General features: G+C 38.1%; 1 protein-coding gene across 1 annotated transcript in view; it reads left to right on the top strand.

Annotated features, from left to right (window-relative positions):
* Positions 1–6: 6 nt before the first annotated feature.
* The window catches only part of rnf217 (ring finger protein 217), a 30,596-nt gene continuing 16,154 nt past the window's right edge, over positions 7–14,448 (top strand). The window contains exon 1 of the mRNA XM_065256220.2: positions 7–808. Coding sequence (XP_065112292.2) covers positions 26–808 — 783 coding nt within the window. The 5' untranslated portion in view covers positions 7–25. The remainder of the gene's footprint in view (positions 809–14,448) is intronic.

Genomic DNA, 14,448 nt, shown 5'->3' with positions numbered 1-14,448 from the left:
CCGATGGAAAGTTGACCGCTCGGGAATGGAAGATGACTCTTCCGTGCGTGTGAATGTCACCGAGCAAATGCCCGGTTATACAGGACGCGACGGGGAATCTCTCCGTGTCGGGATACGAGGCACAGATTTCGGCCGGGATGCCCGCAGCGAGCCGAAGGTGCCGTCAACATCTCTATTGTTATCATCGAAGGACGTTTTGGAGTTTCAGAAAAACAAACAAGAGTCAGAAGGCAATAATAAAGAAAATCATGAAAGAGAAAGCATACGAGCTGTGGATATTTTGAGAAGGAATTTTGGATCTACTGTCAGAGATACAGAAGATCAGGAGAAAGTGGAAACGGGATTTGAGATTGAACTGGATCGGGAAGAAGATGATGGACAAAACCTGGAAAGTAACTCGGGAGATCCTGAGCTGTCAGATCCTGATGGGAATCTTTATATTGATTTTAAGAAACCAGAAGAGCTCAAAGAGCATGTTTACTGTACAGTGTACACTCTTGCCAATGACAATTATAGGATATCTGTCGAGAAAACATCTGATGATGACACGACATCACCCTCATCATCTTCAGATGGTTCGGTTTTACCTCCCACCGACTCATACTTATCGGACCACGAGCCATATCCAGTGCCCTATACAGTGTCCGACCTGATGATGTCTGGATTAAACAACACTTATAACATCCACAGCAGTTTCTCTGTCGTGTTAACGTGTCGCATTTGTCTCGATGACAAACATATCATGCCCCTACACTGTTGCAAAAAGGCAGTTTGTGAAGAATGCCTGAAAAGATACATCAGCTCTCAGGTATTCATACACCCAACAACTCTATTGCTTCCCATTTTCTTTCTTTCGCTTCATGTGTATTCATTCGTGTCTCCAAATACTTGAATAGTGGTGAATGAATGCAAACATTCTTACTGAAAAACACAAAAGAAGTCACGACTGAAATTCTAATATGAAATAAATATGAAAAAAATCGATTATGCTCTTTGAGAATCGATTTTTAATCGACTACGTAAAAAAAACGATTAATCGAAAAATCGATTTTTTTTTTGCCCAGCCCTAGTTATAATGATTGTATTGGTGTTAATGGAAGCTGTAATGGTCTCTATTGGTAATGTATTGGATAGGGATGGATCGATACCACTTTTTTTGGAGTACGAGTACGAGTACTTGCATTTCTGTACTTGCCGATACCGATACAGAGTACTTAATAAAAAAACATGATTTAAATTTACAGGTAACAGCTTTAGTCATATAATTTAACAAAAAAACAAAGGAGTAGTTTCCAGTTTGTTGTAAACTCTGCCTCCTTGAACAACACAAGAGGCATTAACCCCTTACACACCGCTCAAACATAGACATTTCTCAGACCGTGGTATCGATTCCAGGTATCGGGGGACTTTTAACGAGTACGAGTACTTTAGAAAATGTGGTATCGAGGCCGATACCCGATACCAGTATCGGTATCGGTGCATCCCTAGTATTGGATCCTATGGTGGGATGTTTGTCTGGAGGATGGGAACCAATTGAACACCACTAAATTCTATCGGAATAAGGCCGAAACAGACTACGTAAAGGTAGTATGTGTAATAGTTTTAATGGTAAACAGCTGATGGTTTTTGATATGGAACCTATTAGAATTTGTATTATATTTTCAGCAGGATGGTTCCATTAAGAACATTTTAAGGAGTAGGTAACAAGTAATGTTCCTCCAACAAAGTTTACAAAATGTTGGTGCTTTATAGCCCAGGGTCACTTGTAATAATAAACCTACCTCATCATCCGTCTATAAACAAAACGTGAACAGGTGAACACTCATAAAACACAGCATGGTTCCATAAAGAACCTTTAAAAGGAGTAGTAGTTTACCCAAAAAATGGCTTTTACTTTGAATAAAAATTACTATGGTCAAGTGAATGGGGGTCATTTTTGGGTGAACTACTTTTTTAACCTAGTGGATATTAAGGTCAGACTAAAAAAGCCAAGAAAGTAGTTTTTCTTTTAAGAACTTTTGACTTTTATGGGGAACTAAAGTAGTTCTTTTTTGACATCCCTGCAAAGGACCGTTTTTAGGAGGACTTTTATTTTTAAAAATGTAGAAGAGCATCTGCATTTAGAGGTTCTTGAGCTTATCTGCTCTGTTATAGTGACATTCAGCCTAATTTTTGGTTTTGTTAATAGTTTGTCTTTTAGTTATTGCACTCTTTGTTTGACAATGGAGAGGTTGAAAAGTTCTTGACTCATCAGCCTGTTTTAGAGAAGTGATGCATTTCCTGTTGTCTGTCATGACTGACCAATGTGACTATTAGTGAGGTTAAAATGTTAGTAATATTAGTACTGCTTTACCACAAAGAAAAGACCTCTATTGTGTTGCACAGTCGTATGAGATATATACGAGACGTTCAAATGTTCAAATATTTTTGCATCAAATCCGCTTAAAGGGACACTACACTTATTTTGAAAATATGCTCATTTGATTTTTGCTTTATCTAGAATCCATTCAGCTGATCTCCGGGTCTGGTGGTACTACTTTTAGCGTAGCTTAGCATTATCTATTGACTCTGATTAGACCTTTAGCTTCGCGCTAAAAATAACCAAAGAGTTTTGATATTTTTCCTACTTTAAACTTGACTTTTTTGTAGTTACATCGTGTACTAAGACCGACGTAAAATTAAAAAGTTGCGATTTTCTAAACAGATATGGCTAGGAACTATACTCTCATTCTGGCACAATATTCGAGGACTTTACTTCTGTAACATGGCTGCAGGAGGCGTAATGATATTACGCAGGAGAAAATAGTCTGCTTAGTAACTTTCAATGGCAGGGGACTATTATCGGCTGCTGCGTAATATCATTGCGCCTCCTGCAACCATGTTACGGCAGCAAAGTTCTGATTATTAGGAGGGAATAAGAGCAACTTTTAATTTTCTGTCTGTTAGTACACGATGTAACTACAGAAGAGTCAAGTTTTAAATATCAAAACTCTTTGGTTATTTTTGAGAGCAATGCTAATGGTCTAATCAGATTCAATGGATTATGCTAAACTATGCTAAAAGTGGTACCGCCAGACCCGGAGAACAGCTGAATGGTTTCCAAAACGTTAATATCAAATGTTTACTCTAGGGGAGCTGGAAAATTTGTATATTTTCAAAAAAAAGTGATGTGTCCCTTTAATCCCTCCATCAGGCCATTCAGAAATACTGTTTTTTAGGCAGAATCCATTAAGAGTCTAACAAAAAACAACATGCTAATCTACACAAAATCATGCCAGATGCACTGTGGGGGGGGTTGCATCTGAACTCTTCATATAATATTACCATTCCCCATAGATTCCAGACAACCAACAATGTCTGGCGTATGTCTGGAGCCTCCAGCATCATCAATGGGTGTTTGCACACCTTTACTTTTCTGTTATATGAGGTTCTTAGAAAGAGAGTTCAGAGAAGGCCCATCTGTCAAATATCAGTGATTCATGTCCCTGGAAAGGGGAGTGAGAAGTTGCGCTGTAATTGATTGCCTAATCATCAACTCAGCTTCTCTGTGCTGTAATTATATTATATGGCTGTTCACTTGAAGGTCTGCGTGCGGTCTGCAGCCAACATAGATACAAATTGCCCTGCTAGAGGGATCTTGTAATCGAGTAACGCTGGCCGGCCAGTTGCTGCAGTCCAAATCAGATTTATGCTCCTGTGAATAATTTGGTCGGGGTCAAGCAGAGGTTGATGTGATAATGATATACCCCATTTTGTATAAGGTGGCTAAAGGTATCACTCTGATTTTGTTGTTCGGTGTCAAGTGTAGAGAAGATGGTCACTAATGCTTGGTACACACCAAAAGATAATCGGGCTGATTTTGGGACGAATTTCCCCCCTTCTCACAATCCTATATGTGTCCCGATTATCTTGATGGTTCTGCAGAATATCTTATCAGATTTTCCCTTGGTATGAGGTGTGTTAAGAGTGTCTGAACCTGATCGGAAGAACATCGGAGCGGCCCTGATCGCAAATTGTAAATATTAAACATGTTTCAGGGTTTCCCAAAGAAAATTTGTTAGTTAAGGTGGTAGGGTTGGGCGGTGGGCGTGGCAATCAAAGGGACGGGGCGTACGCGTCATGGTGAAAATTACAATATTTTTATTTAAAACACTCAAATAAAACTTAATTTTGAAGAAACTGCCGGTATGTCAGAAAATAAAACCATACTAGATTATTAATGAACAAGATGTTTTTACCTCTAACGGGAATATGTACGTGATGAAGTGAAACTAAAGGGTTATTAAACACAAACATTACATTATCTTAAAGGAATGTAACTACTGTAGCATATAAATAATGCACATAAATAACGACCTAGTTAAGGCGGGAGGGTTTCCCAGCTTAGGCGGGCCACCCGAACTGCAAAGTGCTGCAGGAAACCCTTTGTTTAATATTTACAATCAGAACTCCTGAATGTGTGGGGGGAACCTCAAGGACAAACCCTCATGCTCTTGAGATTATCACGTGAAACTAAACAATATCCAATCAGAAAATAAGATGATGGAAAACGGAAGCAGTCATGGTGCATAGGGCTGCACGATGTGAGGAAAAGTTGCGATGTGCGATGACATTGTTTAATGTTGCGATGACGATGTGAGTTGCGATAAATATTTTATATTTTTTCATGTTTTAGGGGCCATTCACATGTCGCGCCTAAAAATGCGTGGAAAACGCTAGACACGTAGGTTATTGTCAAATGATCTGCACGCTGCGCTTGTGTCATTCTGAAAAGTTAAAATGTTTTTGAAATACCTGGAAATAACGAGCACTGCGTGCGAGTCGCGACTACGGCGCTTCCAGAGCGAACATACATTTGAAATAATGAACTTGAGCGCGCAATAGACGCAATATGTGAATCACCGCTTCCACAGTACCTGTGTTTGCGCCGTCATCTCTCCTAAATCCAAAATAATTCCATGATATAGCTGAAGTGCTGTTCCTTTTCACCACAAGGTCTTCGTCTGACAACACATTTTCCTCACTCTTCTCTCCTTCCTCGCCATCATTTTTGCTAACAGGCACAGCGTCGCAACTGACACATCACAAATCAATCTGAGCGTAGCTGACTTGGGGGTTCCCCTGAACGCGCAAACCATCCGTGCGTCCCAAACTGCCTACTTCCATACTATATAGTATGCAAAGAGTACGAGAAGTAGTGCTTTTTGCCTACTATATAGTATGGAAGAATGCGGTTTGGGACGCAGGGCATGTCTTCAGGACTAAACCTGACGGGTCAAACGTTCATTACATGCGCTTACCGTTTTCCCTTCATTCATCGCGTCAAGGCTGTCTGTTGCGATGTGTTCATCGCGTGAGTTCATATCGCGATGACGATGAAAATTCGATGTATCGTTCAGCCCTAATGGTGCAGACAAAGTGAAGTTGATGCAAAGTGAACTTGTACAGACCATGTTCCTGCTGTCTCCACGACTTCACCCAAACCCTTTTCTTTATTCCCTTAAAGGATAATTCCGGTATTTAACACTTTGAGTCTCATTTCTGGTTTGTTTTGGATGAACTACAGTGATGGACACAGAAATTTTGACAATGGGTCGTGTCTTGAGTTTTTGACTCGTTTAGAAGCGTCTCTTGACTGCTTCAGAATGGAAGTCAATGACCATTCACAAACATGTCATTAAAACAACACTTAACGTTCATTTTCAAAACTGTACTACTCACCGAGTGGTTTGTGGTGTTCGTTGATGATTAAAAACAAATATTAGGGGTGTAACGGTACGTGTATTCGAACCGGACCGTTTCGGTTCAGGGCTTTCGGCACGGTGCGCACGTGCACCGAAAGGCCGAATGCATTTTGTGTGCGCCTGTGCGGAACATAATACGTGCGTTTCCGCACGAACATATTAAGTGGCGGAAGTCTCCGCGTTCAGCGCAAGTCTTCTGTCAAACATATAACATAATTCGGCCCGCAGAAAGATTTTTATTTACTTAGTTGTATATCCGTTTGATTATTGATGTAAACGTTTACGTGTCGTATCTAAAAGCGCATGTTAAACGCGTGTCAACGCGCTGCTTTGTTCTTTCAAAAGTGCGTGAGAGGATGCACGTCTTTCGTTGCTACGCATTCATGAGACGCACTTTCTGTGACAGCAAGAATAAGGAATGCGTGATCAGATTTTTCATCTGCATATCACGTCAATCATATCATTGTCACAATGCGATCAGCTGGTCGGGACAGAGAAGAGCTGTAACCCGGGCTTACTCAGCTGTTACTCAGCTGCGGAGGGGTTCGTAAGTAAAGTCACAGCTTACATTGACAACACAAGCAAAGATTAGGAGAAACGTGCAAAAGATCAAAGATGGCTATGTATGCAGCTCACTAATCTCAAAATGAGTGTATCATCATGTTGCTTGCTATGCAGTTACACATAGAGCAGTAATATTATTTTTATACAGAGATGGTACATAGCCAATTCAATTCTGTGAGTTAAACAATCCAAAATAAATCAAAACAGAAAATTTTTAGTGGCAAAAATGTAGGCTAATAGTTCATAAATGTATTCAGGAATTGAATTTGTTAGTTCAAGGTTTTAGTAGAAAAAGTTTAAGAGAAGGTTACCTTCTGTTATAAAATAATGTAAAAAATAACTTTGCAGTAGTATTTTATTTATAATTTTTTCATTTTATATATATTTTATCTGTTATATTTTAATAAAGTGTTTAAAAAAGTGTAAACAAATTGTAAAAAAAAGTTAAAAGTAATAAACAACCTGCAGTTTAATGTTTGCATTTCTCCCTTACTGTACCGAAAATGAACCGAACCGTGGCTTCAAAACCGGGGTTCGCACCGAACCGTGATTTTTGCGTACCGTTACACCCCTAACAAATATATTGGCGCAATGTATGATTTCAATCCGTGTTATTTGCTATAGTGGAACTATTTTTTCAGATACCTCACAACCGCGTATATACTTCCGCTCTATATTTGAGTCTGAAGCGTTAGCATACTCCTGACCGCTTGATGCCGAAAACCACTTTGCCATACAAGTACGCTCGGTGTCTAGCGTATAGACAGTCACAATCGAGCTCAACTTCAAACCTAAAGCTGGTCACTGAGCCATCAAATATGGGAAAAATTTCTTCTGAGAGAAATCGAGCGAAAAAACTACAACCACATGTAAACAGACCCTTTTCTGTTTCCCGGCGGCGGAGTGATATATCAGTGAGCAATGAGTCTTTCAAGAGAAGTCAATGGAATTTTACAAAATGCCAAATAAAACACGACAGAAACTGTATTTCGCTACACAACTGGTTTTTAATCATCAACGAACACCACGAACCACTCGGTGAGTAGCACAGTTTTGAAAATGAACGTTAAGTGTTGTTTTAATGTAATGTTTGTGCATGGTCATTGACTTCCATTCTGAAGCAGTCAAGAGACGCTTCTAAACGAGTCAAAAAGTCAAGACACGACCCATTGTCAAAATGTCAGTGTCCATCACTGTAGTTCATCCAAAACAAACTGGTGTGTACCCAGCATAAGGGGTCGTTTACATGACAATGATTTCAACTGTAAATGGTTAACAGAATTTTCATCTTTGGGTGAACTATCCCGTTAAGCGGCTTCTGATCCTGCTTTTCCGACTCTCTAATTGCCTCAAGCCATTTTAAGTTGCTTTGTGGTTTTTCTTTTCCTAATCCTTCCATATGTTGATTAAAGGTATTCACTCGACAACCCTTTAACTTTTTTGAAAACGTGTATTGTTTAAACCAATACAAAGTCATGACTGTGTTTTGAATGTGCATGATTATGAAGATGACGATACTGCCAAAAAGAATTTTGTTTATATAGATATTTGGCCACGCCCACCATTGTTGCCTTTTGCTATTCCTGGTTTTAAAAGGCAGATTACCTGTTAAACCTGTCTGGTTAAATCATATTCAACAGCTTTACACCCAGGTCAAGCTGAGTGAGGTCATGCTAGGTATTGTTGTAATGCATAAACATTTAGTTTCTGGTTGCTGCCACACAGAGCTACACTCTTCAGCTTTTCATACTTCGCTTTCCTACCTGAAAATAAACTTAGTAAATTGCAATTTTAAGTGTCAGTATTAGCAGTCTTTTTATGATGATTCCTTTTGAGGCATGATATCAAAAGCAGGTTAGGTAATGATCGTATTCAAAATACAGCAGCTTGGATGAACGCTGAATATTGTTACGAAGCGGATGAAAGGAAGCGGTGATCGGTTAATGCGCACTTTAAATGAATAAAGATGGCAAGAGGTCTGCATCACAATAGACTCATTTAAATAGCTAATATTTAACTTCACAGACCCAGTGTTTCTCATTTCAAGCCTTTGTGTTGGGCTTGGCACACTGGGCAGGCAGTGTAAATGTCAGGTGCCTATGGCAAAGGCGTTTTTGGTTTATTCTTTGGGGTAATGTTTCAAAAGACCGGCAGGTACTGGATCTGTTGGTGTTAAACGTGAGTCATGATATATACAGAATGCCATTATTCTTATTATAGTGTCTTTTAATCTGACTTCAAGTGTTTTATTCGATGTCAGCTGTGCATTTGTAAAGAACGCTATTCAGTGTTAAAATAAGAATCCTTTATTAACTCCTCAGTTGTATCGAGGTAGCAAACATGATGCAGAATTGTAAATGATATTCAAATCTATTGAAGTAGAACTACAAACATATGGAGCATAGCAAACTGTATACCCAACGTTCATCGTTAATATATCTTCCCAAAAAATACCTCAATAGGTGGTCCAGACCAACTAAGGAACACGTCAAAGTTAATACAGAATGCCAGTGAGTGATGGACCGGCTCAAAATCAAGCTTCACCATTCGTACTGAGAGGATTTTAACACCTGTGGTGGGTGCTGAGTGCTCTTATTGTTCTGTGTGTGTGTGTGTGATTGGCCCATTAGCAGCAGGCTGACAGGTGTAAAGAAGACAGGTGGGTGACCTCAGGGGAGCACTAACACTGCTGTCACCAATGAGCAGCATCATGTGCCCTGGTAAGGGTTCTCAAGGGAGTGCCAGATCTCATTAGGATCCCAAAGTAAACTCGAGGTAGAGCGACTTTGCAGAATCTCGCCAGCTGTGAGCACAAGACGCCACATGACCTGGATATGTTGTGTACCCTCCATATGAGCATAGCATTGTTTACTATGGCTTTTATTGGTAATTTAGTTTACCTGTCAGCAAGTTGCATTCCGATCCACCAGAAAGACATTTTGGGGATGAGTGCAAGATTCAGTGCCCCCTAAAAATCCAGTCTCTTGTTTAGTTTTAAAAGCTAACTGAACAATGCAAAATAGGAATGTTTAATTTAAAAAATGTTTGGCTTCGGTTTAGGGATGCATAACGATTAATCGTGATTAATCTATAGCAGAATAAAAGTTTTTGTTTACATCATATATGTGTGTAAACTGTGTATAATTATTATGTATATATAAATATGCACGCATGCATAGACGGTTTCATCGGAAGCACGTGCGCTGACGCGATACACGTCTTGATCCAACTCGGTTTTTGGTTTTTTTAATGGTCTGACTAGTTGCTAAACTGATCTCTTGAACAAATGCCTTGTCAAAAATAACAAATGTTTTGGTGTCCTAGGTAATCTATGTGTTGTTTTTTATATCTTGTATATAAAGATATAAAATATCTCTTGTTATATAAATAAACTACGTTTAAATAACTTTGTTGTTATTTATTCTTAGCAGAGTTTACCGGACGTTACGTGCGGACCACGACAGACGCTTGTTTATGTTGTTACTGCTGAAACCGTCTATAATTTTAAGAAAAAATATATATTTATATATTAAGTATTTATGTATGTAAACATTTCTTAAATAAATCCATGCATGTGTGTGCATTTGTCTATACAAAGTTATTATACACAGTTTACACACATATATGACAAAAACTTTTATTCTGCTATAGATTAATCACGATTAATCGTTATGCATCTCCACTTCGGTTATATTGTATATTAAGAGTTATATATTATTATATTCATTTGAGACAAGACTACAAGGGTTACTTGTAGTAATAATAAACCTACCTCAATAGACCAATTTAGAGTAGACGTCACAGTTACGTCACTGCAAGCTGCGCGCGCACTGCGGTTGCAGAAAAAGAGTGGAAATGAATTAGACACGAGTGAAAAGAGCAAGATAACTCACTAGAAAATGTCTTGTTGTGCTGTTAAGTGTCAGAATAAGAATGCCAAAAAAGATGGCTTTCATTTTTATAGAATATAGTGCTGCAACGACGCGTCGACGTCATCGATTACGTCGACTATGTAAATACGTCGACATGCGTAAAATGCGTCGACGCGTCAGTGTTTACATTCATTTCGCGTAATGGCGGCTTCTGCTCCTGGCAGTGTTATCCATACATTGATTTGTTTGTGTGCGCCACAAAATCAACAATGGCCGCAACATTTAATGTTACATTTTTATTTTCATTTAAAACGGCTTCATTTATTGTTGTGCGCGCTCGGTGGTGCCTCTCTTGTGCGCACGCGCTCTCTCTCTTTCTCTGCGTGAAGCCCCTAGACAGCGCCTCTCATACATGACACTGAATGAAAGAATTAAAAGTTGGCTGTGTTTTGTACTTGCATTTTCACGTAAACGTCAGATGTTACTGGCAGAGAAGACGACTGATTCGAGTTTATCATGAAAGATTAGCAGTGTTTTCCCACACAAACAGGTTATGTGCTTGTGCGCGAGCTCTCTCTCCTATGCCCGCGCATGCCTTCTGTAGTAACTCTGTGTAATGGCAATTGTTTAATTTGCGCCGAATTGTGAGTTGTCATGCCACCGGGTTGAAGGTTGATGTTGCCAGCACTTATTCAGCCCCACTCGCGTAATTTGCCGGCTTTAAAAATGTTAGCGCAAGACGCACGGGTTGCTTTTCAAAGCGCTCGCCTGTGAACACGAGTTTAGATTCAGATGCGTCTGTATTTGAGGGCGTTTGCCGCGCGTCTAGATGCGCGACCTGATACGAACGGCCACTTAAATGAAAATGAGACAAATAATGAATGACCTATGAATAGTTATATTATTCATCGTCTTTTGATAACAAAAACTTATTTGATGCAAAACTCATCAGTTTATTTAAAACGTTTCATATGAATATAATGTTTTCTTAAGTAAAACAAGTCCATTCAATATTTGTTCTTTTATGACACAAGGTATTTGGCAATGTACATGATCCAAGTACTAAAAATTAAGATAAGGATTTTTTATTTTTCCTCCTGTTCCTCTGCATACTTGATAAATCTTGCTTGTGTATTGTATATCAGGAGTTTTTCAACCCAACAGGTAATCTCAAGACCCACCATTTTTTAAAAATAGAATATAGGGGAAAACACAAACACATTTGTTCCCTTTTAGTAGCTTTTGAATATGTTTAATTGAATAATATAAAAATACCTTATCTTAGGGCTGCAAGATTAGAGCAAAAATCATTGTTTACTGCTATTTGCATTGATTTGGAAATTATCTATTTAAAAAAATACAATGAATTGCAAAGATGCAGAAAACAGTTCACTATTGCACACTTATGTATAGGCTACTGAGGATTTAACTGTATTATTTTAATATAGTCAATCATGAACTAAAGTGGGCCGGTCTAAGTCATGAAACTCCAGGGCTGAAAATGAGTCCCACTCCGGCCCTGGGTGGTTTCCATTAGCTTAAGCCAGGACTAGACCTTAGTTTAATTAGGAAATATAATTAGTTTAAACAAACATGCCTTACTAAAAACATTACTTGTGTGCATTTTGAGGCCAAACCAAGGGCACTGGTGTATTTTAAGATATGTCAGTGCAAGATGTTTTCAGTTTGGACAGCTCTTATATTTATTTTAGTCTAGGACTAGTCTAATCCCTGTCTGGGAAACGGCCCCTATATATCTGACAACAGAACAGATAATATGTGAAAATAGCATTCAGTTGTGTTAAACTACAATAAAACAAACAATAACTGTCAGATCAGACAGAGAGTAGAAAACAGATTATCCAACAGATTAAATAGCTAATCAAAAAAAGAACACTGTATTAATAATAAAAAATAGTCGTTAGACTAGTCGACTAATCTGAAAAATAATCGCTAGATTAGTCGACAGAAGAAATAGTCGTTAGTTGCAGCTCTATAATACCATCGTCGAAGACATCATTAGAAGATAAAAGTAGGTGTTTTATGATTACAATAAGCCCTTAAACGGACAGAATGGAGCGAGGAAATCATCTGAAAATCTTTTAATAATTAGAATAGAAAATAAGTAGAGAGAATGTCCGGTGTCCTGTCGAAGTCTGTTCCCTCCATGTGTTTCTTATAGCGTTTTTATCACGTTACAATTATAATTTATTCAGAATAAATGTTTTTTTTATACTGAAAAAGCAATAATATCAAAATTTTTCGTTTTCTATTATTTCTTTTTATTTCCTTATCTTAGCTTATGTCTTCTTCCTGTTTGTTTTAAAATTATTATGTTTACATACTTAATAAATATATAAATATAGCACACACACACACACATGATGTAAAGTGTTATTAATATATAAACAGGCCTTTTTAATGTATGTTTAAACATAATACTTTTATAATAGTTTTAGAACAAACACGTAAGATAAATATAAGGAAGAAATAATAGAAAACAGGAAATTATGAAATATTTAATAAACGCTATTATATATAATACATGATAGTATTGCTTTTATATGTACTTTAGCGATTCAGACTGTAAAAATAATTGATTTAGCAAAAAAGAACAATACATATACATTACATACATGCATATCAGTAGCCAAGCCATTTAAACTTTTTATCTATCTAAAAAAATAAACGTAACGTCATTAAAACGCTATAAGAAACATTGCACTAAAGGGAAACATAAAGGAATCAGACTTCGACAGAACACCGGATCCATAAAAATCACGGTTTAATGCTAAAACACTTCACAACCCTACTGCGGAGCAGTCACTTTCTGCAACCAGTTTGGCTCCGCCCACAAAAAACGTCATCTCTGTTTGCAAACACGAAATTGGTCTATAGCTGTGTTTCAATTGCAGATTTGCGCAAAACTTTAGCGTATCTTCTAAATGTCGACAAAAAACTTTTGCAAAATGACTTTATTAATACATGATATGCGGCTAAAACTTTGTTTTTCCTCTCGCAATAAGTCATTCCAAACATCATGTTGACTAATATCACATCCACCACACTAAGCATTATTTTTAACCAAAGGAGACGTAAGAGTATTATCCAAATATTAATGCCATGGAAAGCCCCTTATAACTAAGAGCGGCAACGTATAGGTGTTTATTGGAGGTTATAGTACATTCTTTTAATTAAAAGAGATGTGTTTTTAATTAAAAGTGATAATTGTTATTCAAACATTATTGGCAAGGAAAGCCTCTTATACTTGGGAGCAGACACGTATTGAGGTGTTTCTGGGACGTTTTACATACCGCATCATCTTAAAATAATAATTATGTGACTTACTTGCATCAGGTGACCTGAAAATGTTTCCATGGCAGCTTTGCGAAAAACTCACCACCTCATGCGAGCTTAAAAACTTTTTTGCAATATATTCGCAGTGTCAATTTGCGCAATTTAAAGGGTAATGGAAACGCAGCTATTGTCCGTCGGAACAAAAATGCTCAATGCTTTCGCTGTTCTGATTGTTTGTATTTATCGCTCTGTAGAAGAATACGAATGTGCACTGACATGTAGTGTTTACTTACAAAGTAACATCGCCATCTACTGGCCTGGCACATGTAATAAAGCGTTTTTAGTCGCATGTGCAGATTAGCATGAATCTTTTTGATAGCGTTGTTGTGCATGTGAAATGTTTTACTTTTGAGTACGTTGCTATTGTATAAACGTAGCCGAAATGCTGTTGGTTGATAGTCTTTCATAAACATAGCAGGGATGAGAGTAGATTTGCTCTCTGGATGAAAGTGCTTGATAATCCTTTCTTCCCAAAGGGGGTCAACAGAAGCTAGGTGGGAAAACCAGAAACAGTGGAGCACGTAATCCTCTCGCAGGGGAGGTGCAACACAGGCCCTGAAAGTCGAGTTTTTTATAGTTATAATAAACAGTTCCCTTGCTGCTGTGTCAACAGTAAGAACAACATGGAGCTTATTGATCCATGAGACTCCTAAGAGACTGAGAAAGGTTAGTGTGCACAAATCATACCACATTCAGCCTGTGCAAAAGAGTCTCAATGGTTGACTTCTACCTGCTGAGGTTGCTTGGTCACATGTTGCCTCTCTGATTGTTTGGTCATGTTAAGCATTACCTTGTAAGTACCTCAGGTACTGCTTGTACTGTGGCTATTTCAGTTGGTTGTGTACACAGATCATATCTGCATTAGCTGTCCGTTTACATTATCCAAGAGTACTGAATGCCTCGCCACACAT

The sequence above is a fragment of the Paramisgurnus dabryanus genome, chromosome 12, assembly GCF_030506205.2.
Source record: "Paramisgurnus dabryanus chromosome 12, PD_genome_1.1, whole genome shotgun sequence".
In the NCBI taxonomy this organism is placed as follows: Eukaryota; Metazoa; Chordata; class Actinopteri; order Cypriniformes; family Cobitidae; genus Paramisgurnus; species Paramisgurnus dabryanus.
The sequence above is the reverse complement of the archived record's forward strand: the minus strand, read 5'-3'. Positions and strand labels throughout refer to the sequence as shown.